The 25,857-nt window shown below is 32.2% G+C and overlaps 4 protein-coding genes across 5 annotated transcripts; 3 read left to right on the top strand and 1 right to left on the bottom strand.

The window, feature by feature from the left end:
* The first annotated feature begins 2,400 nt into the window (after positions 1–2,400).
* On the top strand, positions 2,401–5,161 carry LOC122579142 (U-box domain-containing protein 11-like). Its single transcript, XM_043751254.1, has 4 exons — positions 2,401–2,828; positions 2,907–3,026; positions 3,107–3,478; positions 3,886–5,161. Exons 1-4 carry the CDS (start codon positions 2,535–2,537, stop codon positions 4,975–4,977), a joined length of 1,878 nt encoding a protein of 625 aa, XP_043607189.1. The 5' UTR covers positions 2,401–2,534; the 3' UTR covers positions 4,978–5,161.
* A 901-nt stretch (positions 5,162–6,062) lies between these two features.
* On the bottom strand, positions 6,063–9,625 carry LOC122611121 (nicotinate-nucleotide pyrophosphorylase [carboxylating], chloroplastic). Of its 2 annotated transcripts, none has more exons than XM_043784089.1 (11): positions 9,531–9,625; positions 9,321–9,410; positions 9,019–9,170; positions 8,127–8,260; positions 7,971–8,034; positions 7,815–7,897; positions 7,169–7,252; positions 6,925–7,077; positions 6,668–6,844; positions 6,500–6,567; positions 6,063–6,381 (listed from the first exon to the last, which is right to left on the bottom strand). In XM_043784089.1, exons 2-11 carry the CDS (start codon positions 9,371–9,373, stop codon positions 6,285–6,287), a joined length of 1,065 nt encoding a protein of 354 aa, XP_043640024.1. In that variant the 5' UTR covers positions 9,374–9,410; positions 9,531–9,625; the 3' UTR covers positions 6,063–6,284. The 2 variants fall into 2 exon arrangements, with proteins under 2 accessions (XP_043640024.1, XP_043640025.1); XM_043784090.1 differs by having other exon boundaries at positions 9,527–9,624.
* A 10,911-nt stretch (positions 9,626–20,536) lies between these two features.
* Positions 20,537–22,568, top strand: LOC122579032. The gene is made up of 2 exons (XM_043751116.1): positions 20,537–20,822; positions 22,019–22,568. The coding sequence occupies exons 1-2, from the start codon at positions 20,724–20,726 to the stop codon at positions 22,409–22,411; spliced, it is 492 nt and encodes a 163-aa protein (XP_043607051.1). The 5' UTR covers positions 20,537–20,723; the 3' UTR covers positions 22,412–22,568.
* A 1,626-nt stretch (positions 22,569–24,194) lies between these two features.
* Positions 24,195–25,170, top strand: LOC122578999 (formin-like protein 18). The gene has a single exon (XM_043751077.1). The coding sequence runs from the start codon at positions 24,394–24,396 to the stop codon at positions 24,859–24,861; it is 468 nt and encodes a 155-aa protein (XP_043607012.1). The 5' UTR covers positions 24,195–24,393; the 3' UTR covers positions 24,862–25,170.
* The last annotated feature ends 687 nt before the right edge of the window (positions 25,171–25,857 follow it).

The raw sequence follows: 25,857 nt of genomic DNA on the forward strand, positions 1-25,857 counted from the left end.
TGTCTTATGAATGACAATAATTTGTGACTACAAGATTAGTTCAATTTTTAAAATTTTGAGACCAAATGATGTTTTAGTTGTTCACAAATGAACCCATAAATAATCCTGTTTGGGCCAAAGTGTTTGCTTATTGACATTGTAGCCCATCAATATAATTCGGTTAGACCAAACTATTTTCTTCATTATAGCCTATCAATGACGTTCGGTAATTGGGTTTTGCATCGAGGCATTTAGCCACATTTCGACGTCTCAATTTGTTAAAAAAGGGTCCAGTTTGTATACCAATATGATGTTGGAAAATTAATATTTCTCACTTTTCGATTGAACTTATTTATAATATTTCAATTATTGATCAACGTTTCTGTTTGAACTTTCAACTAAAAATGATGATTAAAATAAATGAGTCGATTATGCTATACTCAATTTATACAAACAATTACTCATCTCATTGTTTTGTACATCCCCTTGGTTGCATTTCTAATGATCGAATTGTAATATCTTTTGGTTATCAAAACGAATAGGTTAATGAGTTCTAATGTAATATTTTGTAGGCATGCAACATGTTTGTTTAGCTTAGTGTTTTTAAGTTTAACCGGGCAAGATTACAACAATGTTGTAATGTTGCGTCTCTTCAATTGTTTGACTTGTTTCAATCTGGTGTAACTTAGCAGTTGGAAATTGTATTTTACAAGGCCGGCCAAACTATATATTAGGGACAAGCATGTGCTCTGGGCCACCAAAAGCAAAAGGCCCCCAAAACTTCAAGCGGCTAAAAAAATTACCTATCTCGCCTAAATTTTTTTTTTCAAAGAAAAAGACAAAAGTTAGAGCGCAACAAGCAACCTCCCTCGAAGTCTTCATCCTCCAAAAAAATATTAAAAAGCGTGTGATTTTTCTCTCTTATAATGTGATGACAACGAAGTCTTGTGATTATGGTGAAATCGAAGGGTTATTTACTAATGTTTCCATTCTTCAAAAATTGGGCATAAAATTGGGTAAGTGTATTCAGTGTTTTCATTCTCCAAAAATCATTCACTGGTGTTCCTAACTTCTGATTCTCACAAATTTTGTTTTGGTGTATCAGCAACTTAGCAACATCAACCAGTAGCATATACGGTTTTTTTTTCCATCCACTTTACTTTGTATGCTAATAAACTAGACCCCAAATTTGATCTCGTTATCAAAAAACTTGAGCCGGGACTGATATTTTATAATGGTACCTCTCTACTTTAGTATAAGACAGGATCATAAATAATAATGTACTATGTACGATTGACAAAAACGCATGAAAATTAACCATTTCGTCTTCTTGTTGTAATCCCTTAACTTGTCATGGGTCATTGATAATCAAGTTGACATATAAAAGCAAAAAAACAAAATTGTCATTTTCATATGTTCTGTGTATTGATAATCTTCTCTTTACAAGATATCGTTCCATTTAAGCGGCGACTAAGACATTTTGGAACAAGTCTGGTAAATACAACCTCCTGTATAGATATTAAATCATCAAAACCGATCATGTATAAAAAAGGTAGATTGTTTTAATTATTGGAAGAGTCGGATTAAAAAATGTTATACCTTTTGACATGAGAATTTATATAAAAAGATGAATGAATCGATGGAAACTGAATAGCCTTCAATACCTCGTTATGTTAAACTGTGTAAACTGGTTAACTATTGTAGGCGATGGGGAATGTAACAGGAAAATTAAATGTGACCCTATTCTTTTATTTAAGTTAAAGAAAATGATATTAAATGATTATCATTGAGATAACGTTTATCAAAAATTGCGTCACATCTTATAGGATGGATCAAACGTCCCCTTGTCACTATCATCATCATAGCAACTAATTTGACATTGTATATTTTAACATAATAATAATGTTAATTAATCACATTAGATTACTACAATTGGCATGATAAAAAACCTATTACTTAAAGAAACATAAACATAAGCATAAAAAAAAGGTTATACTAGGTGGTGTATACATATGTATGGTTATAAAACAATAATATTTGAGAGCATCATCATATCACAAGCTTTTTTTCCACATTTATGAAAATCATTCAATGTCATATGGTAACTTTCTTTTCACTCCTCAAAAACATATGTATGAAATTTTTACATCATATGAAGCTTTCAAAAAATGGCAAATTACATGTAAAAGGAATGTTCTTCCACTCAATTTCTATTTTAAGAAATGTATCTTCAAGAATCATTGTCTAGTAATTAATGATTGCAAACATCTTTAATATAACTTTTTTTTTTTTTTAATAATATAAAGTAAGCTTTTTTAAAAAGATATATATAGGATATGTATCAACCTATGCATACACAGCCAGCCAGCCAAGTAGTAGAAGCCAACCAACAAACTTTTAAATAAACCAATCTTATAGCATTCATACATAAATATATTTTACTAACATATATTCTCCCTTACAACTGTCTTGTTTTCCCTTTCACCATATACACGCATTCTTTTCTTCTTTTCAAAATCTTTAACTCTTTTTCATCAATCATTGACTTTACACCAATGGCAGGGGATGATGATGCCACGGCCGTTATCATGGCGATCCAGCCTCTTATTCGTTTAGTCCACGACGTGGCACAGAACTCGGGTGTTGGTTTTACAGGAAGTTTTAAGAAAGATTGTATAGACTTGTCAAGAAGAGTTGCATTGTTGTCACATTTCTTGGAAGAAATTAAGGACTTTAAAGGGCCCTTGGATTCGGCGTTGGATTGTTTGTTGTCAGAGTTGACGGTAGCTGTTAAAGGGGCTAAAAGTTTGATTGTGTCTGCAGGAAGCTTTGATCATAATATATCCCCTGTAAGTATGCTACTTTCAACTTTTTAAGTGCTACAATCCATCTCTCATTTGCTTATATTATGCTACTTTTCTTTAAAGGATATTGGAGATTCGGAGAAAATTGCGTTTCAGTTCCAATGCGTTACCTGGAGACTGGAAAAAGCATTAGCTAACTTGCCATATGATCATTTTGAGATCTCAGAGGAAGTTAAGGAACAAGTAAGTCTTGAAAATATTTGATTGAATGATTATATTTGATGTCATGGGAGTTTGGTTTTTAGTGAATTATGATTATGTAGGTTGATTTAGTAAGATGCCAGTTGAAACGAGCATCACAACGATATGGTGGATCACATGATTTGGGATGTAGTTTGTCTCCGGAGTTGTTGGCAAAAGAGTCTTATTCAATTCAGACAAGTGATATTGATCATCATGACGTTGAGTCAAAAGTAGAAGGGGTTTCAAATGAAACCCTTTTGAATGATCCTGATGAAATGATTTATCAGTCTGCAACTACATCTTCTGAGGCATCATCGGTATTAGAACCTAATGATGAAACGAACGTCGTTGAAGAGAACAAGAAGGTTGGCTCTCCTGTGATTCCAGAGGACTTCCTTTGCCCGATTTCTCTGGAGCTCATCAGAGATCCTGTAATTGTGTCCACGGGACAGGTATATGGAATTTAGTATTGTAGGAGTGTTTTGCTTTATGTCTTGAAAGTGATTGTGTGATATTCCATAATCAAACCTAGATAATTAGCTGTTATAAAACGGTCACAGAAGATACAACTTGCAGCTTGGATAATGGGTCTGCTTGAAATTGTAATATTTAGCTTTTTGAGTCATTGGGGTGTTTGGCAAGTTCTGATCATCCAAGAAACTAACACATAAAGAGAATAAGTTCACCAAAATGTATCCAAGTTGTCACATTTTGCCACATAAGTTGCACGCTAGGCATTCGTGTAGTACAGGAGTAGGATAGATTGCCGTTCAAAAAGAAAAAAAGCAATCCTTGTTGAGTAGTTTTGCTGTAACCAGTATAGTGTTTATTTGACCCTCAAACTGCTTTTATTTTACAGACTTATGACAGATTATACATACAAAGATGGATAAATTGTGGGAATACAACATGCCCAAAAACTCGGCAGAAACTTCAAAACCTCACTCTTACTCCCAACTATGTTTTGAGAAGTTTGATTACTCAATGGTGTACCAATAACAATGTTGACCACCCAAGTTTGCTACTGACAAACAGAAGATTAAAAAAGAGCGACGGATCATTTGTTGATGTAAGCCGAGACATTGCTCTCATTGAAACAATCGTTCAAAACCTTTCAAGCAACTCTATTGAAGAACGTAAAGCTGCTGCCTCTGAAATTCGGTCATTATCAAAAAGAAGCACGGACAACAGAATACTAATTGCAGAAGCTGGGGCTATTCCAATCCTTGTTGATTTATTAACATCTGAAGATAGTATTACACAACAACACGCAGTGACTTCAATTTTAAACCTTTCAATATATGAAGACAACCGGGAGCTCATAATGCTTGCTAATGCAGTACCTTCAATAGTTCAAGTCCTTAGATCAGGAAGTATGCAAACAAGAGAAAATGCAGCCGCTACCCTTTTTAGCTTATCACTTGCTGATGAAAACAAGATCATAATAGGTGCCTCTGGGGCAATCCCGCTTTTGGTTGAGCTTCTTGAAAACGGAAGCAGAAGAGGGAAAAATGATGCTGCTACAGCATTATTTAATCTGTGTATTTATCAAGGAAACAAAGGAAAGGCGGTCAGGGCCGGGATCATTTCAGCATTACTCAAAATGTTGACTGATTCAAGTGGTTTAATGGTTGATGAAGCTTTGACCATACTTTCGATTCTTGCTAGCCACCAAGAAGCTAAAGCCGTGATGGTGAGAGCATGCATCATTCCTAGTTTAGTTGACCATATGGCAAATGGGAACTCAAGAAATAAAGAAAATGCTACTTCCATTTTGCTTTCTTTGTGCAAACGAGATAATGATAATCTTTGTTTAATAAGCAGACTCGGGGCATTGACACCACTGATAAAGCTTGCAAATAATGGCTCAGACCGAGCTAAACGAAAGGCTAACTCATTGTTGGGGTATCTTCAAAGGTTTCAACAACAAACCGAAGATAACATCAACTAAAATATTTATGATACTCTTGATTGATTTAATTATTGATTTTTTACACTTTTGAAATGAAGATAAACTAAAGAGGTGAAGCAACTCCTTGTGTTTTCTTCCTTGGTTGTTGTTTGTTTGACGTTTCAGAATAACATTTACATTTGTTTAAAGATGAATCAATATCAAATTTTTATATTTTATTTAATTGATTGACTAATCTCACCTTCTCAAAATCATGTCCTAATTGTGTCTTAATTATTGCTAAAGGACAAATCCTTTCCTGAGCATTGACAGCATAGTTAGAACAATTATCTAACTATTATTCTCATCAACAATTATTGAACTAACTAATCATTACTTATTATTAGGACATTAACCAATCAATTACACAACTACATTAGCAAACTAATCATGGCTGAAGTTGAATAGCATAAACCCAGATGTTCTATATAAATATGCCCCAAGGCCCAGCAAAACTTAGCAGCCGAAATCATCCAAAAGAGAAAATTGGCACATGAGAATTGAGATCTTATATTACCACAACTGCAGATTTTGTATTGCCTTTCCTGACCCATATATATGCGCAGTTGATAACTGTATATACAGATCCAAATAAACTGACCACTGGAGAATCTCTGAAAACTTTACCCATATCAAACGATACAAAACTTGACTGCCCAAGCTAAAAATACATCCACCTGAAAAACAATTTGCAGATTTAGACATGTATAATGTTTCCTATTAACCTAGCCAGCTGTATATCTCAAGCCCATAGAAGACTTGCAGCAAACTGGAAGCATTACAAACTGCTTAAGTAACAAACGAAAAGACCTAGCACACTGTCAAACTTACATGGCCATAGGATAAGTTGAACAAACAAAAAAAAAAAAAAATGAAACCCGAACAAACTGGGCCAAAAACCAGTAGATATATCTGTGAAACTTAGAAGGAGATCATCATCTATCGTATTTAGCTTTCACCAAACTTTCGTTCATAGTTATTACAAATATAATAGGAAGAACATATAGCCGGCGCAAAATGTTAGCATTAAACTTAAAGTTCTTATAGGTAAAGGCACACGTGACATCTTCTCACTTTTCTTCACAAGAGAAAAAAAAGAGATAAGTTTGATGTTAACGATAAAAATCAAAGATTTGGTTTATAAAATAATGCCAGGGATGGAATTCATGCATCTCCTTTAAGAGCATGTTCCATGACTTTATTCCCTAAAACTCGTTCTACGACCAAGTAGAGAAATCATAAGTTATGGTTATGGGACAATAATCTTGCACATGGGATACAATCCAACTCTCGAATTATACAAAATACTATGCTCGTTTAGTGCGCCTTCCAACTTTAAGTGCCAGCTCTGTATCAATTTTCAGGGATATATCAACTGCTTTCACTGAGTGTGTCAGTGCTCCACTGTATACATGAACAAATCATGCAATAAATCATAATGCTTTTTACTTATAGAAACTTTATTACAATCAATAAAGCCGACATCAATAAATTTTACTAAGTTTGTTTAACCCATTGTTACCTGGATATGTATGTAACTCCAGTTTGTCCAATCTTGTGTACCGTTTCCAGGGTAACATTTCCAGATGCCTGTTACCAGAAACCAAGTTATTGTCTATTAGGCTCATGCGCACTATTACTAATGTAGATAATAATATACAAATATACAACTTATGTTATAGACTTTTACCTCGGTCTCAAACTTCCCGTTAATTATCTCCACAGCTTCTTTAAGCATGGATACATCAACATCACCATCAGGTTGAGGCACCACCATATTATCCAACATTATCCTGCTTAACAATGTTTTGTTCTCAGAAGCATATTTTAGGACCTCGTGTATTTCTTCAAATGTCCTAGTCTCCACCTGTTCATATAAAACAATTACAAGTTTTAAGATTTCACCCATATAAAAGACAAAATCATTCGAGATCCCACAGATGTTACCTCAACTCCCATTTGAAGATTATTTTTCTCTAAATAAAGGTCAACAGATTTGAGGGCATTTGAGATACCTCCAGCAATGGAGATATGATTGTCTTTTATCATTACCATATCAAATAAACCCATCCTGTGATTCTGGCCCCCACCGATTAGTACCTGTTACCAGAGAACCCACATGTGTTAGAAACAAAATCCAGATAAGTTTCATGTTTATGTGACTGACACAGAATGAAAAAGTGAACTACACCGCCCACTTATCCACCAAACGCAATGCCGGAGCAGTTTTTCTTGTTTCCAAAATGCATGCAGGATGAGCAGCATCTGCCATGGCCTATACAAAATTACATAGAATATCAGGTTTTATATAGTTATGGTAACCAACTAGAAGATTTGATATGAATATCTTTTATAACTGAAAATGTATTTTCTTTATTGTAGGTATTAGCAAGTCTTATTTTAAAAATTTATTCCCATTTTGATACAATGTCGATGTGTTTTGTCTTAAACATTTTGTTTTTATCTTTTGCTTGCATTTCTGTATGCTTTCTTGACATTTTCAGGCTTTAGTCTAGCTCCTATGGGCTGGTAAGTGTTGCACATCAATATAATCATGTTGGCTAACACAATCAATTAAATAAAAATTTAAAGTCTATTTATAAATAACAAAAAGATCTAGTGATCAAGAGAAGTTTTAACATATATTCATCAACATAATTGATAAAGCAAACTGTTTAATTGGTCGATAGATACGGAGTTCACAAGAACTCTTAAGTCTTCAGCCTTAAAACAAATAGTACATAGCATTGTATTCTTTCTTCCTTTATATCGTTTCTAATATGAAAACGTCAATAACAAGTCATGACTAGATATATTCTACATAGAATTATTCACACCTTTGTGAGTGTGGCAATGCCACTCATCCTCTGCATAAAATTGAGCACGACCCTTTCGGCTACAACGATGCTGTATGCCCTTCCTAAATAGGCTCAAAAAATGAAACACCCCACATTTTGTATCAATCAATATTTGAACTTCAAATAATTTCTTACCATACACTTTGCCAAACTTCAGTCCTTTGCTAATATTATCTCCATCCTTCTTAAACCATTCCACCTGATACCATTTTGAACAGTAAAAGAGACTGACATAAGCAGATTAACAAAGGTTTAATAAATTCTGATAAAAGATATCCTGTTTGTCGACACCTTTAATGTAGAATCAACTTCTTTAAATATCATTTCAGCAAGTGCAATTCCTGCAATAATTCCATCATCCTTGGCAAGAAAATAAGCTTCAACTTCCATGTCAGTTGGTATGGTGGCCAAGCAAGTCACATCTCCTATATTTTTACAGGCCGAAAACAATGGGAAATTAAATACATCACACGTTCAACAATTCAACTATTCCTAATGGTCCTGTGCCAAATCAAATTTAAAAATGAGTTTCATTCGTTTAAGAACCACCACTAAAGGTGTCATAAGTTTCACGATCATATTTTCCTGATAGGTAAACAATACATAGAAAAGCTGTCATTTCAATTGTTGCTTACGTAAAGAGTTTATTAAGTGTAAACAAAAAGTAATTAAACGCACAACTAATGGTTACACAAATAGCAAGTCTTGACAAAATTTGGAAAATAGACTCAATTCCAGGAACAAATACAGAATATTGACTTGTAACGCCATCACCAGACATTCACACGAGTTTAAAGTCAAATGTGACATTTTAACTAGGCCCGGGATATTAATGCTTTCTTCCCTTTTGCCAATAACACAACTTCAATGTACATAGCTTTCAAAATAAAATACGACTAAAAGGTCAAGAAAAGTGTAATCTTTATCTAACTCATCACCATCAAGAGCTAAGCCTAACGAGTAACAATCCCCGTCAAACTATACTTATGTTACATTTATGACTTAAAAGAACACAAATGACTAATGTCATAAGATACATAGTCAATGAGACATTCAATCCAGGCGTACAGAACCAATAATGTATTCCCTTTTCGCATTAACTACAACTTCATCGCTCGTATTGTTCAAATAACTGAATTGTAACAAATATGACTAGAAAATCAGAAGAAGAAAAAAATCAAACCTTTATCTCCAGCATCTTCAGAAAGAGCTAACTTAATAACAGCCTTTAAATCATAAGTAGGGTGCACCGGTGGCTGCTTCACAATAACCGACTCTACCGATTTTCCTAAATTCACAGTTGGGGTTGCTGCCATTTTAACAACTAGCCTGCCTCTAAGTTTCCAACCACATAGCACCAACAAAAATAAGATAAAATCACACACACACATATATATATACATACACATGAAACAATATATTGTCTTTATATATATATATATATGAATGGAAAAAGTACTAAATTTCAAGAAAATTCAAACAAACCTTGCAGAAGCCGTAAGTGAAGTAGTGGGTGCAATTAAAGATAGCCCAAACATCTAAAGTTAACTAATTTATGAATTCCCCTTTATATTCCTGCAATTAAAACACAAAAATCAAGAAACAGTGTAAAATAAAATAAAATTGAAAACACACACAAACAGAAAGCTGGGCTGTTTAAGAAGACATATATATGGATTTGGAATAATTACTTGCCCTAAAATGGATGAAGCTAAAACCCCAAAAAGCATAGCAATTTTTAAGCGCCTTTTTTACTGCTTTTTGTTATTCTTTTTTAGTGTGGCGTAATCTTCAGAATTTGGTCCATGTAACTATTGTGTTGATATGTTCGATTCCTGGACTTATCTTTTTCTACTTTAAGCCCCTTTAGTTTTCGGTTTTATTAAAGATAAATAAGTAAGTACCTGCTCAGTGTCGTCTTCCGCGGGTTTTGAGCCCCAATATCTTGACGGTGTATGAGGGAGGTTAAGATATAGGCAGACCTTACCTCTAACTAAGTAGAGAGGTTGCTTCCAGTTTCTACCTAAATGGTAAAAAAGGTCCTCCAACCTTTGCATGGGATGGAGATCGAACCCATAACCTCTGTCTCCAGAGACAAGGATATTTACCCAAACATGCTGGTTGATTTTTCGGTTTTATTAAAGATGTTCTAGCGTATTTTGATTTAAGATTTTACACTAAACTCAGTTTGAAAAAAATTCACTCAAAGATGGTTGGGTCATTGGAACCCTCCAAAACTAGTTTGTTTTGTAGGTTGATAGTTTATGCTCGTTATTGTTAACGATTACTCGAAATATATCTAGTATAAAAAAGTAAAAAATAATTGCATCGATAATGTTAAAAGATTACATCGAGAATGGAATAAGGGAAGAGTACGGCGTGAGACACATCTCATTGTTTAGTGGAATGGCACTTTAATGAGTTGCATACTCGATGAATAGACGGTATCATTGCCGTTCAAAAATAAAAATAAAAATAGTCGGTATCATAGTATTCAAAGTTGCATTCAGACTCGAGAATTAACTTAGAGGGTTAAGATAGTCAAGGTCTTCAGATTCATTATCGACGAGACGTGTAATTGAATTTAGATTTTAGAAAAACAATGATATGAAAACGAAATATAAAAAGGATATGATCTTAATTGATAAATGAGCTGAACTAGAGCTATAACACATTAGCACCCCATTTTCAATATAGATACTATTTACTCTAATAAATAACTATAAAAATGAGTGGATTAAAAAGCTTTTTGTTTAGCTAGACAGACGGAGATGACATAATATTCTTCCATATAGGTTCGTAAACGTCATTAATAAACGTTATTTTTTTACATTCATTAGAGTATATATATATATTGTTTATGATATTTGAGTTCATAAAAAAGTTAACTTAAAAGAAAACATATGTGAACATCCTTATTAGCTTTAACTTTTTCCTTTTTTTGAAACTTTTTGAAAGATAAAATAAATAAAAAAACATTTTTAATTTTTGACATCTAAGACTAGCCGAAGTGAGACGACCGCCCCCAAGCATCTAGGAACAGTGGAACACCTTGACAAAAAAAAATTACTTTTTTTTTAATCATCCAATTATTTATTCACTAATTTAATTATCTCTACTAATATATTTAAAATCCTTAATGAAATAATTTACACCACTAGCTAGTCCGTCAACTTTAAAATAACTACAATAACCATTAAATTAATTACATTTACATCAATAACTTACAGTACTACTCGTTATCACCATTGTCAGTCGCTACTGCCCGTCACCACCGCATTGCCGCCAACACCGACACATTATGCGGGCACCTTGCTAGTTAACTATTAAATTTTTTGGAAAAATTGCTCAAAATTAAGTAAGTGTATGCCGGAATAGAATCACATACTGCCATAGACCATAGTGGTTGTGGCAAGGTGGCTGATGACAATCAGATAATAATATAATATGTATATTAAAAAGATAATCTTCAAAAATCACGTACTGACTAGTATTTTACATGTTTTTAATATCTTTGCTCTTTAATAAAATAAAAAAAGTACGTAATTCTATTTCTAACGACATGCATAATGTTTTATGATTTTCGTACTTTCTTTTATAGATTAGAGATAATAAATGTACCAAATAACCAGCCACAACCTTATTTTACAACCCTTATATATTCATTGCATGCTACCTGAGATCGAGTAGAATTGAAGCCACCCATTGTCAAATTCAATAATGCCATGTCTGCTTTATAAGTTAATGTCGGATAAAACCCACATGAGATCTTATATATACTAAAATAAATGCACACGATGAAGGCACACAATTAAATATTACATACGCCTATTGTAACTTTATTAGTACAACAATACCACAGATGGCAGATCGTATCTTTTAGACTTCAGTAAATCTTATTTATAGCTTAAATCGATTTCAATTCTGTACACAATATAGGCATGTGATCAATATTTGAATGAGTTTACCTAACTAGCTATAAAATATAATAAACATTTTGGAATTCGACTATAAGCTATAATCAACTTTGACGCGATGCGGAGACGTTGTAGCGGCGGCGGGTGACGGGAGCAATGACCGGTGATGGTGATGATGATGACGAATGATGTGTGTTACATATGTAAAACTATTGATTTAAAATGTGTTAAATTAGTTATTTTAAAAGTCGAGAGATAATGCATATTTATAAATTATTGGATTAATGATTTTGATAAACATATATATTAGGTAGTTAATGTGTTGAATGATCAATCTCATATTTATATGATTATATCTATACTACTCGTATTAATTAAATAAAGCATCAACTTTTTCTTCTTTTCTTAAATAACAAGTTTGAATTATCCAAAATGTCTCTCTATTTTATTCGTTAATTTAAACATCACCACCTAATATGTATTTATAATACTCTTAGAAAAATAATTTATAATATAAATAACTCAACCCTTAAAATAACTACACTAGCTACCATCATTAACATCAATCACTGTTACACACATTCACTACCATTGTCTGCCCCATCACCAGTGCCACCACCATCGCCACCTGTTGCCACTCGTCACTCCCACTAATAAAAGTATAAAACACAGTTGATCTAATAAATAATTAACCAATCACAATTTTCGATGTTTAAAATTGACTTTTGTGTTTAATTTTTACTTACCATATAAGATTCAATTATTTAAAAGCCAACATTTTACAAATAAAATCTCACAGACTAGTATTCAAATCACAATTAAACTATGTAATTTGGTCCATCCCATTAGCATTTGTTCAAAATTTCAGAGAGCACTTGCTGATTTGACCATATCACATTGATGAACCTTGTGATTTGTCCATATCGGATGGTGATACATGTGATTTAGCAAAATTGCATGGGAGTGTATCTTGCGATTTAGTTTGATCTCAAGGCACATCTAGCGATTTGTTCTTTTAGTTACGGTCCTATTTTAAGATTTAGGTAAACCTATTTCTTTTAAATAAAAAGAAGAGCTTTTATATGAAATTTGTACAATATTGTGCGATTGTACTTACAATCTAGATGTGCATTATGTACTATCAAAATATTGATTTTGTTCACTATGTTATATATGCATCAATCAATTGTACATCGTACATCTATTATCTATATATAATTATATATATTCTTATATTGTACCTTCAATTCCTCATTGAAAGGTCCCATTTTTTTATTTTTTATTTCGTCTCTCAGTATTTGGGCTTTCATATTAATCGAATATTGATCGAGTATGTCAAAAAAACTTTACGACTGATAATATGATAAAAAAAAAAAATCTCCAAATATTTATGGTCTGTATGATCAAGTAAAAGTTGTAAATTAACTTGTCAGTATTACAAATCCATTTAAGAAATGTACGTTTTTTGGTTATTGAGCATCCAACTTGTAATTAACAGGCCGGATTAACAAGTACGGATAATATTTGGTTATCGGGTAAGGTTCAATTTTTAAACATGTGCCACACGTTAAAATCATGAAATGATTTGTGACTTTTACTTTTATTAGTAGAAGTTTTGGCTAATTTTTTTCTTTAATTAATAATCTAAATTATTTCACTTATAATCGGATAATATTGGATATAACTATATTATCATTATATTGATATGCTGTTATTATTTTGACTATGTTAGTATAAATTAAACTAACATTATATCATTGTTTTATAAATCCATTACGTTATTGCATGTATTTGTGAACACAATATAATTTCTTATATACGTACTATCAAACGCAAATAAGTTATGTCTAATTCCCAAATAAAATAACTAGTTTTAAACAAGTATAGATAGTTTTAATTATAAATCTTCTAATTGAACAAATTAAATTCTAATAAATTAAACATCCTAGAGCTGAGGCTTGTGATTTAATTCGTATATAAACGGTAGAAACCTGGCATTCTCTTTGTCCAAATTGGCGCTCGCACCAATTGAAAGTCAAATTACCATCTTAAACTTCCGTCTTAAAGTCAACTAAAAAACACACGCACCGAGTAAAAAAAATAAGTATATATATGCATATATATATATATATATAGTCATGCTACATACATATATACATTCTCACAAGTCGAATAGGACCGGCGTTCAATTCACCATTAGTCAATTACCCACATTTGTATCCACTTATATAAAATTTTCACATAATTAATTTGTCTTTCTAGCTAGCTCTTTTGTATATATATATATAATTCACATTTCCCATATGTATATATAAACACTTACACACACAAACATATATATAAGGGCAACTACTCTCGAGCTAGTTGGATAAATAAAGGCACAACCTTTTTGATCAAAAACCACAACTACATATACATTTCATTTCTATATATATATATATATATATATATATATATAAATAGACATCAAGAAATTAAAGAAGAAGAAATTAAGATTGAGGTGAGGATGGTACTACTAAGGCGTCTAGAGCTTTGTCTTATTTATGTTATTGTGATATCGATATTATTGGCTTCACCGAATGCAACTAGGGTACTCAAGGAAGATGATTGGCTTGAGAAGTATGAAGGATTATTGAAACATAGACTCCCACGAGGCCCGGTTCCACCTTCTGGTCCATCTCTATGTCATAATGCCGTTGATCTCTACAAGCAATCCGAGTTCGTATCTAGTGAAGATCAAAGCTATTGTCCATAATAATCACTTTTGTAGGCAGGGTTTGTACAATTTCAATCTCTAATTTCCTTTTCGAAATTAATTTACCAAACTGTATGTAGAATATTTTTTTTTCTTAATTTTTAGATCCAAGAGAGCTCATAATCGCGAGTGATTTGATTTTTCTGATACTATACGATTTGTTTCAACACATACTATGAAATCATAATATACATATATATTTTTTTGTTATCACGTACGCACTCTTTTATGCTCTAACTAACTTGTTTCTGTATTTATCTGTTCTTGATGATCATGCATATTTATGTAATTAATTAAGTAGTTCCATTCTTAATGACCAAATCATGAATATTGAAGTGCCTGAATCCATGTAAAATTTGTTCCCTTTCCTGAATATTGTTATAGTTAATTTAGTGGGTAAGATATATATATAAAAGTTCATTTAAAATTTGAATGTGTTGAGCATGGCTGCATTCATGTGATTTTTTTATATAATAAAATGACAAAAATAAATTGTAAAGTCGCTCTGTTTTGTTGAATCGATTAAAAGAAACTACAACTCATTTAGTAATGTCATTTTCTAGCATGGCTTATAGGAAAATATGGAAAATATTGGTAGTTTGGTACTCTATATATTTCTGTTTAAATTTTAGTTTTATATCTAGTTTCACGTACATACGCATAAAAAAGGCTATATAATTAATTTATATCTATTTGAATTATGTATTGTTCAGTATTTCAAAGTTTCTAGAATCCATCGTAACTTACTTTTCTGTCACATGTATTTATTATAAAGTTTAGTAGTACTCTATATATTTTTTTTAGAACGGCATCAATTTTATTAAATGAACGACCAACTAGTAAGGAACTAGCTAGAGGTTAAAATACAAGTATACAAATCTAGAATCAACAAATTACAAAACTAGATCCATCTCGGAGCTTTGACTGAACTTAATAACAACCTACACAAAATAATCGGACGAGTCAAAGAGTAAGTTCGAAAGATAATAAAGGATTTTTAATCCGCTCGTCCCAACCAATGATAGTCTTTGTGCTTCTGTTCCGGAACCAAAGAAAAGAGGAATTGATGATGGCATCTGCCAGCATGACGTCCCCTTTCTTAGATGGGTTGAAAACAATATCATTCCTAAACTTCCATAGCTCCCACCAAACATTAAAAATAATGATTATCACAAAATCCTTAATAGCCTTAGCCTTATTCATATTTTCCACATAAGAAAGCAAGTTGATAGGATCATAATGTGAAGGAATGTCTAAATTGAGCCACTTACAAATAGAATACCAAACTCTTTTCGCCTTGTAGCAGTCTGAGAAACCATGAAATGTTGTTTCAATGCCATTTCCACATGTAGGACAAATCAACGAATTGTGATGCACTCCTCTGAACCACAAATTAAATCGAATAGGAATGCGATCTTTAACAACCCTCCAAGCATGAATATTAACTTTCCTAGGCACGATTTTGTTCCAACTAGTCGCCAAATAATGAGATGGCAAGGATAAGCCATCGATATGAGACCTTAAACCCTTGACCGAGAACTCATCCATATCTTCAAGATGCCATCTTCATCGATCTGGGGCAGAAGTTATTGTAATATGTTTGAGAAGATCATGGAGTTGATTCAGCTGTGAATCTTCAATACCTCCTCTGATGTTGCGACGCCATCTCCAATGGGCTATTTGGCCATCCCAGATATCTCCTATTTTGATATTTTTTCGAGTCTCTAAAGCATATAAACGCGGAAATTGACTAGCAAGAGGAGCCTCATTCATCCAGATGTCGTGCCAAAATGACACATCCATCCCGTTTCCAATTCTCCTATTGATAACGGTAACAAGAACCGTATCTGCAATGTGTAAATCGTGAACAAGTTTCAAAATGGAATGCCATATATCTGAAGCACGACATGTTACATCCGTTCCAGTTAAACATATAGATGACGATTTTGGGTAAAGGTTCTTTATCACTTTGGCTATTAGTAGTCTATATATATACAAAGTATGTAAAGTAAGTAAACATCTAATGCTATTTTTCATGGGTTTTGAGTCGCAATAAAATAGCGGTTTATGGAGAGATTAAAATGTAGACAGTTCTACCCTTATTACGACAGTATAAAAACTGCTTTAAGATTCTATCTAAGATAGAAAAGGACCTCCAGTTTTACAAAAAATAAGGATAGAACCCTTGACCTCTGTCAGAAATAACTGTATTAAACACTTAACCAATCTAGCTGGCTAGCACTCTATATATACAATGTTTAAATGAAACTTATGAACTAAAACAATGTCATAAAAATATATATTAGGGGATTAAAAAGACTATCTATCAATGCAAAGATTGGACATTTAGGACTTAAAACCCATCAAAGACTATCTATTCTTTGTCTTAACATTAAAATATTTTTACATACGCTATCCACTTAATATTATGATTAAATTATACTATCAGTTCATTACTTTTTAAAAATTATTTATTAACCCTTTAAATCAATCACATTTATATCAATTATTTACAGTACTCGACGTCACCACCACCAACACACGACACACCGTCGCCGCCACGACCACCGCCACATTTCGTGGGTAGTACTTTATGGTGAAAATATAGAATTGTGTATAAGTTGATAATTTATCACGAAAAGGTACGGGATTTTTTATATGCTTGTAACAAATCGCGGTAAAATAGAATTTGTTTGTACTCGTAAGGGTGCGGCAAGCCGGTAACTACATTTGTAAACGAAAAAGGCGCGGCAATTAGATAGAGTTAGGTAGCGACATTTATTTGTATAATAACTGATCGAAATGCTGAGACGTATTAACATGGAGATAAATAGCCGACGTCTTATGGATAGATCCATATTTGAGAGTACATACGTACTTTCAGACTTTAATTGAATTCAATCCGGGAATGAGCAATTTGCTTACCGGACCACACATTAGTTATTTAGTATGGGAAGGGATAATCATACCAATAGTTTTGATTGATTTACCACAAAATATATTTTGTTATTGCACACTGTGCAATCCAGTATAGCATATTTGTGATAGATGTATTAAATTTTGTGTGACTAATAATAATTCTCATTTAGTATAGCTTAGATACGACATGTTTTTTTCTTTTTTTGTAATTGAAGTCAAATATACAGAACCGACTTAATAGTTTTTGTGGGTTAAGTGATCGCTCTAAGCCCTCAAAAATCTAAGGTCTCAACAATTGTAAGCTTAGTATTCTTTGGACTTTAATTTAAATATAACTATACAATTGTATTGGAGTAAAATCCTTTCCGTTATTCCATCAACCTTGCACTTTATTTTATTACTAGGTCAACACCATAGTTAAGTTATCTTTATTTTTGTTTACTTTAATTTACATGTTAGTAAACCAAACCTCAAAAATTGATTTCGCTTAAAGTCCTCAAAAAGTTTAAGCCTAACATTGTATATATATATACTAGTGTTCAGGCCCCTCCAATGGACGGATATTCTCAAAATATATTAATCAAAGTTAAAAAATTAGAATTCAAATATATTAAATAAATATACCAAAATCAACTTGGAAATTTGGTACCTGAATAGCCACTCAATCGGTCAAAATACTCCAAAAATTTTCGCTTATTCACCATTGACCAAGCCATGTCTGATAGTGCCATGCAAATAGCAAAAAAAACATAGAAAAAACTGGTAAGTTCTCTTAGTGTGTTTTTATGTATTTAATCCAACTTTAAAATATAAATCCCAAATAAATTAACCATAAGAATCGAATAAACATGTTTGCATATAGATCTAGAAAAATTCATGATAAAAAAGGAATTCAACCAAGGACATTCCAAACGTCGATCAAATGATTTTATCGGCTAAAGCAAGAAAGATAGGGAAACAAATTCTTGAAAAAAAAAAGTGTCGAGTCAAAAACTTTGCAAAGCCATCTCCTGTTGTGTTAAATTCTATACATAACGTGGATCAAATAGTTTTATCTAAAGGTATTATTTAAAATTGATATCATGCTTTTCATAAGATCCGAAGTATATCTGTCATTCACAAACTAAAATGATGAATTGTTCCACCATGCTAAATAATCATACTAAAACATTCAACATCATCTCAATATGTAGCATTTTCCCTTGATAGAATAAATTAAAAACGGCTAAAAATTTACACCATTAATGAGCTAGTTTCAAAACAGATTCAAAATAATCATAGTCGATATATTAAAATAATCATAATCTTACTTATAGCAAAATTCGACTTTTTATCTAAAAGCTTGTAAAAAGATATAATCGTAAGTTTTAAGTATACACCATTAATGAGCTACTTTCAAAACGATATCAAAATAATCAAAGTTAATATATTAAAGTAATCAGAAACTTACTCATAGCAAATTTAGACTTTATATCTAAAAGGTTATAGAAATATATAATTGTAAATCCTAAAAGTTAATATAGGTTACAAATACAAAATTTAATATATAATATTTAGATTAGTTAAATCACATATCACAACTTAATGAATATGTAAGCTAAAGAAGAAACATACAAAAAGTAACTCCATATAAATATTGATTCCAGTTAACCTTTTTTTTTTCAACTTTAGTTAAATAAAAAATTTACAGTTTCTTATATTCTAAAAGTGTAAACAATATAATTTAAAAAATACATACCAATTCATCAACAAAGACCATCTCGAACTTTTTGATTTTTTCTTTGGGTTGTTCCACCGCGAAACAATCCATACATGCACAACACGGGGTCGTAAATAATGGTTAACATGTGTTGGCTTAAGATCCTCAAAATGAACTAATTTGACCATATTTTTTGTTGTTGAAGAAAAAGCCATAACGGACCTATAATAGACAACAAACTAAATTAAAAGATTTAATAATAACAATAACATAAAAATTCAATGTTAAATAATAACAATAATAATGATTAATTATGTGCAAAGTATATAAAAGAAAAACCATTTTGTAGTTGATCGTAGTTTTTTTTTTTTTGTCGTACGTGAGTTATATTATAGATTACCAATAAAACCGAAAAATGTAAATTAATTGATTTTAAATTGGGTGAAACTGTAAATTGGTGATGGAAAACCAAAAAGTGTAATTAATTGTTTTTAAATTGGGTTAAAGTATAAATTGGTGATGGAAAATCAAAAAGTGTAAGTTAATTATTTTTAAATTGGGCTAAAGTGTAAATTGGTGATGGGAAACCAAAAGGTGTAAATTAATGAAAATCAAAAAGTGTAAGTTAATTTTTTTAAAATTGGGTTAAAGTATAAATTGGTTATGAAAAACCAAAAAGTGTAAATTAATTATTTTAGATTAGGGTTAAAGTGTAAATTGGTGATGGAAAATCAAAAAGTGTAAATTAATTTAGATTAATATTAAAAAATTTGAGGATTAATAAGGATTAAAGATTAAGTTAAATGGAGAGATTAGGGGTGCCAAGTGTACCTCAACCCCCTCTTTTAGTTATACTATATATATATATATATATATATACATACATGTTGTCGTGACCAAATTTTCCAACTAAAGCCACCTTAACTACAACCCGAGTTTTTTATTTACTCATTTTTTTAACGCCGCAAAATTATCACAATCTATTTATCTTAATTTAAACTACATAGGTTTTAATTTGAATTTTTCTATTAAAAAGTATGCTACAAATTGTTAAATTAAAATGAACTTAGAAATAATATTGCGTATGGATACACATATATGTTTTTAATTAAGTGTCGGAATTTTAATCTTATTCTTACTCATACATATAAACTAATTTGATATGAAGGTGTTAAGAATTGAATCTGACTTTTTCCAAAAAATATATATATAAAAAAAAAAAAAAACTTAACTGTTCAGCTAATACACATAGGCATGCTGAAATAAGTTAACACATAAAAGTTTTTGATTAAAGTTGGAATTGTTTTCCAAAAGAGCTGATTAAATTGAATAAGCAAACACAAACACAAGTACTCTGAATTAGAAAGGACATCTGGAAGCAAAAGAGGAAAGTAGAAGGTGTGTAGATAGCAAAATAAACTTGTTTAGCGCATTGCACACCTACTTCCAAAAATACTGTTTGACTCGACTTTCCGAGTCCCAAAGTCAAATCTACTACTACTTTTTGTTTATAGTATTTTCCGACTTCAACAACACCGAGATCACTAATTAACTAATCAAACTACACTGCCTTTTGATCTGTTTTGTAAGTTGTTGAAATGGTTTCCTTGACAGCTAAAATGATGGCCGGATCTCTGCCTCCGGTGACAGTGACCGGATCTAATGCGAAGCTGCCTCCACCTACTCTTCCTCTCCAGGTCCCGTTCATCCCTGTGATTTATTTTTTAAAGAATAATAATTAGTCTTGCTAGCTAGCCAGAAATTAAAACATGTACGATATATATGAAACACATTCGCCACACACACATTACATATAGTAGTTCATTTTCAATATGTCTAGCCTCCTCTCCTGTACGTGTTTATATGTTTGTATGTAACTTATGTAATGTCGGCTTTGTATATGAAGTATTGTAAAGTATTTGGTTGAAGTGATACTTAATTGTTTTAATTAAACTGCAAATCTATGAACTGCCTGCGTCTATGAATTGAAGACCGAGTTTACTTTTAATTATGTTAATTTCTATGATTTGTTTATTAATATTCGAAAGTGATTGTATTGTAATTGCTTTCCATATATACATACACTAATCAATTATATGTGTATGTTATGTTCAAATATGTAAGTACATTTCTTGTTCAATTAGTTTCAAGTGAATACTACTACACTTTGAGAATATATAATAACAAGAAGAAGAAGAAGATTTGGAGGAAACAGTTACGAGTAACTTATTTGATGGGATAATGATCCGTGCCAGCAGATTTTTTATCAGAAAAATATTATAATAATAAGTTTGCCGTTTATCAGATTCACATGTTGAATCCCTTGGATGTTAGGACAGCAACACCTATGATTTCCCCCCTTATTTGACATCAACCGACATACTTGGATTGTTTATGAAACTGCATAGCTTGGAAAGATAATCATACAAATAAAACATCCACACAAAATATATATATATATATGCATACATATTTACATGATGTCCGTAATGGAATTAGAAAATAGAAACTACAACCTGTTGGTTGATCGGTCATCACGTATATCACTAGGACCATGACCCAATGATGGAAATGTATAGCATTTTGTATTTGCTAATAAGATGAAAAAATAAAGACTTGTTACTCCAATAGGATTAAACGATTTCTCTCACATCACGGGCTAATCTAAATTGTCATGGTTAACCCCTTTGAAGGACCTTGAGAGCTTGGATGATCGTATTGAATGGTTATGCTATATGACCCATATCAGTTAAACGTTTCCATCTTCTGCTCTTTTATAAAGTATTGTGTCCTTCAACTTGATCTTCATTGCAGAATATCTTTTTGACATATATTATACGTCAGTCCCAATACTGACGTATATCCTCTTCTTTTTCCTTTCTCAATAATGCAGGTAAAGGTCAAAGAGTCTCAAATGCTAGAAGCATCTGAGAAACCCTCTATGAACGTCTCAAGAAGAAATCTAGCATTGTATTTAACCGCAACGTCTTTCAGTGCTGTCACTCTATTATCACCAAAACCGGCTGAGGCACGTATGAGTAAAGCTGAAATGAAGAAGATGATCTTGGAAAAATTCAAGATTCTTAGAGAAAAGGTCGGATTAGCAAAGCCAGAACCCGAAACAAATGATAAGATTGCCTCACCAACTCCATCGGTACCAGAGAACAAACTTCCTCCACCTTCCCCGCCAATACCGAAGAATAAAGTTCACGTTCCACCAGAACCATCACTTCCCAGGATACAGAATGATAAGAAAATTGTGGTGGAAGCCGCCCCACTCCCGTGATGATTGTCTCCATTGATCTCACGTTATATTATCGTTTTAGTTTCACTTTGTATGTTGACTGAGCCAGTCAGCCAGAGAGAATTTGACACAAACTATTTGTTAGTCAACACTTCAGCTTATTGAAGTATCAAATGACAATTTGCATTCCCTCTCAAAACATGCATCACATATACATAGATAAATACATGTCACATTTGTATTGGTAATTGACTTTAAGTAATCTTTTGCTAGGATTAGTTTAGAAAGCTTTTTACACTGAAATATGTTGGTCTTCTGTGACAAGGAATGGGGCATATTAATTTCTAGTAAATTTACTTGGTTTATAAAAGTAATGGTTTATGGTCTATTGGATCCAGAATGCTAGAATAGTATATACCTTTTGATGGTTTTGCGTAGAGGAGGCGAAGGGGGTGACGGGCTCAAATGTGATTGGCTTGGTCAAAACGTACTAGATTGGGACATTGGGTTTGCCCGGAAACAGGTTAACTTGTTTAAGAAGACAATAAATGAGTGCAAATCACCTCCCTCTTTATGCTACTTTTGCCCCATTTTTTTCTTTTAATTTTAAGATATTGCTTATCGAGCTTTTGTATAGATTTGTCCAAAGAGAAAAGGTAAAAGAAATAGAGAACTAATTAATACCAGCCCATCTACTCATCTAGGCGCATTAGTCCATGAACAGAGACGAGTTAGGACCATGGTGGGCTAACCTCTTACAAACCACCGTCAGGCCAGTAAAGCAATCGCTTAAAGTGGTAATTAGTTAGAAAGTCCGAATTTACCATCACCACTTAGGTGTAGAGGCTTTGGCCCCTTCGGAGTAAAAAGTACAGTTCAAATCCTGAAGTCCAAACTTTTTGCCAAGTTTTAGCACACAAAAAACGTTTTTTGTTCCGACCCTGTTTGAGACAATTTAAAGTATTTTGAAAACAATTTGCTTATTTTTATTAAGGAAAAGTGGAAAACCATACTTGTACTTTATTACACATACAGAAGAGATAGAGAAAAATTAATCATATATGGTCTCTCTTTTCATGTCTATCCAGCCCATCTATTTTCAAACCATCAACCCAAAATAGCATTCTCTTGTGTGATTTTGCTCAATTATTTGAGCTAACTAAGGTCATTGAACATGGTCCAATATACGTCTTCCCTAAAATATGATACAATAATGTCATCATCAAACCTAACTTTAAGGTTGGGATGACCTTATTCACATGCCCTTGTTTAGGTACACTCTATATATATACACATAATTTTCAACATATATATGTGTATATATGCACCAAATAATTCAATGAGAATAAACTATTACTATTCACATGCTTAAAATGATTTATATTGCCGGTGGTATATATCACTTTTAATAAATTATTTTGTAATCAATTACAATCATTGAGAGCATATGCACACAATAACCAAAAATTTCTAATGGAAACCCAATCAATCTTTTATGGAAAGGATATGGGTTTAATACTTGAGTTTATTTGATCTATCATATCGATCATTTTTATTTAAATATACTTTGGAAGAGATCAAACAAGATCATCTAATTAAGAAGTTAAATTCAATCAAAATCAAGCATACTTTTTAAAAGTCACATTCACAAGCGTTAATATTAAGTGAGTTAAGTGGGTTTAAAGTTAAAAAAAATAATTATAAACACACATTGAGAAGGATTGATCGAGCATATATATTATATGAATGAATTGGGGGCCCAACCATTAGGTAATGCCACATGCATATACAACGAAATTGAGTGGTGACTTATAGATTAAGCCAACCCACCAACTTAGACAACAAACACCCCCCCATAATAACATACATAAATCACACACACTTTAAGTCCTCTTCACTCCAAATACTCCTTAACCAAATAACCATCATCCACCACCACCAAATAATCACTCAATTTTATTTTTTCCTTTACATCAACACCCAAAATACTTTTACATTTTTCCTGTTGTATTCAGCATCAAAACATGTCTACCAAATTCCGAATCATGGTATTCTTGATCGTCGCAGTAATCGCGACGATCATCCCATCACCTATCAAGGCAAAGAACCCAAGAAAGCTCGATGAAAACGGTGAAGTTAAGTGTGGTAGTTGTCCTTGTGGCACAACTTGCTATACTAGTCCACCACCACCAATACCAATACCATCACCACCACCACCATCACCACCACCACCATCTCCGCCACCACCCAAGAAACCATCTAGTCCAAAGTGCCCACCACCACCACATGGCGGCGGCGGCGGCGGAGGAGGAGGCGGAGGCGGTGGAAGTGGGCAATCGCCAGATTTTAGTTATGTTACTGGTCCACCAGGAGACTTGTATCCAGTTGTGCAAAGTGTATCGGCGGCTGATAGTAATAATAAGAGATTTGCGGTGGCGCCAGCGAGTATGGTGGTGTTTTGGTTATTAATTGGCATGTTGGCTTTTTGGTGAATTATATATATAGAATTTATATATTACAAAGTTCGTTTTTTATGTGTAAAGAAAAAAAGGTTGGAATTAGAATCAGATTCTATCAAGATGAAAAGAGCAATCTTTTTTGTGATCGATCATAAAAAAAGGTGGTAGTAGCATTTAATTTGACTACTTTTTTATTTTATTTGTATACGAATTTTTTTCTTGAATAAATCTTTAAATTCATCTTTTATGTTGTTCATGTACGTACATTCATAGTTTTACATATATTACATAGATGTATATATCTGTGTATACGTATAATAATCTAAGCCACTATAGTTATAATTGTCTTTCTTGTTTTTCCATGCATCTTTTCTGCTTTGTTTTAGATTTTAGTTAGGTAGATATATTATTGACAGTATCATAATGATTGTTTTTCCACATTTTCTGCATATATATGATTAATTGATTTCAGAATGGGATAGAAATTAGTTATATATGTAAGTTATTTTATTGTTAATTGTATTGAATATATAGATTTCCTAACAAGGAGAAATTATATATTAAATTTTGCAGAATATATTAATTACTCGTATAATATAATATTGGAAAGACTTTAGGAATTTAGGAGTCTTGAAACAATTGAAAAAAAGGTTGACAAATGACAACCGGTGTTTCCATTGCCGACGCAACTCAAACGTCTCAATACATGTCTTATCTCTTTATCTTTTGCCTAATGGTTCTGGTGGCTTTCAGAAAAATAGTACGTTATTTTAAGAAAAATATATATTCTTTTTCCTTTAATTTTTAACTTCTAAAATTAATTTCATGAAACAACCAAGAAATGGTTTATAAATCCATTCTACCTAAGAAAAACTAACACTACGGCCTATTTGGAATTCAAAGAAACGAAAGAAACTCAATAGCATCAAGGATTGTGTCGGTGTGTGTGGGGCTAGTTGCCGGGCTTTAAGAAAATGACAACATGTCGATTATAGTAACTAACATATTGAAATTAAGTCCTCATTTCCT

The sequence above is a fragment of the Erigeron canadensis genome, chromosome 8 (genome assembly GCF_010389155.1).
Source record: "Erigeron canadensis isolate Cc75 chromosome 8, C_canadensis_v1, whole genome shotgun sequence".
NCBI lineage: Eukaryota > Viridiplantae > Streptophyta > Magnoliopsida > Asterales > Asteraceae > Erigeron > Erigeron canadensis.

Coding starts and splice junctions, on each gene's coding strand:
- LOC122579142 (XM_043751254.1), top strand. CDS start 2,535: ATGGCAGGGGATGATGATGCCACGGCCGTTATCATGGCGATCCAGCCT. Junction 3,027..3,106: donor CAGAGGAAGTTAAGGAACAA/GTAAGTCTTGAA, acceptor ATGATTATGTAG/GTTGATTTAGTAAGATGCCA. Junction 3,479..3,885: donor TAATTGTGTCCACGGGACAG/GTATATGGAATT, acceptor TTTATTTTACAG/ACTTATGACAGATTATACAT.
- LOC122611121 (XM_043784089.1), bottom strand. CDS start 9,373: ATGTTTGGGCTATCTTTAATTGCACCCACTACTTCACTTACGGCTTCT. Junction 7,898..7,970: donor GAAGTTTGGCAAAGTGTATG/GTAAGAAATTAT, acceptor GAGCCTATTTAG/GAAGGGCATACAGCATCGTT. Junction 6,568..6,667: donor ACGGGAAGTTTGAGACCGAG/GTAAAAGTCTAT, acceptor TTCTGGTAACAG/GCATCTGGAAATGTTACCCT.
- LOC122579032 (XM_043751116.1), top strand. CDS start 20,724: ATGGTTTCCTTGACAGCTAAAATGATGGCCGGATCTCTGCCTCCGGTG. Junction 20,823..22,018: donor CACCTACTCTTCCTCTCCAG/GTCCCGTTCATC, acceptor TCAATAATGCAG/GTAAAGGTCAAAGAGTCTCA.
- LOC122578999 (XM_043751077.1), top strand. CDS start 24,394: ATGTCTACCAAATTCCGAATCATGGTATTCTTGATCGTCGCAGTAATC.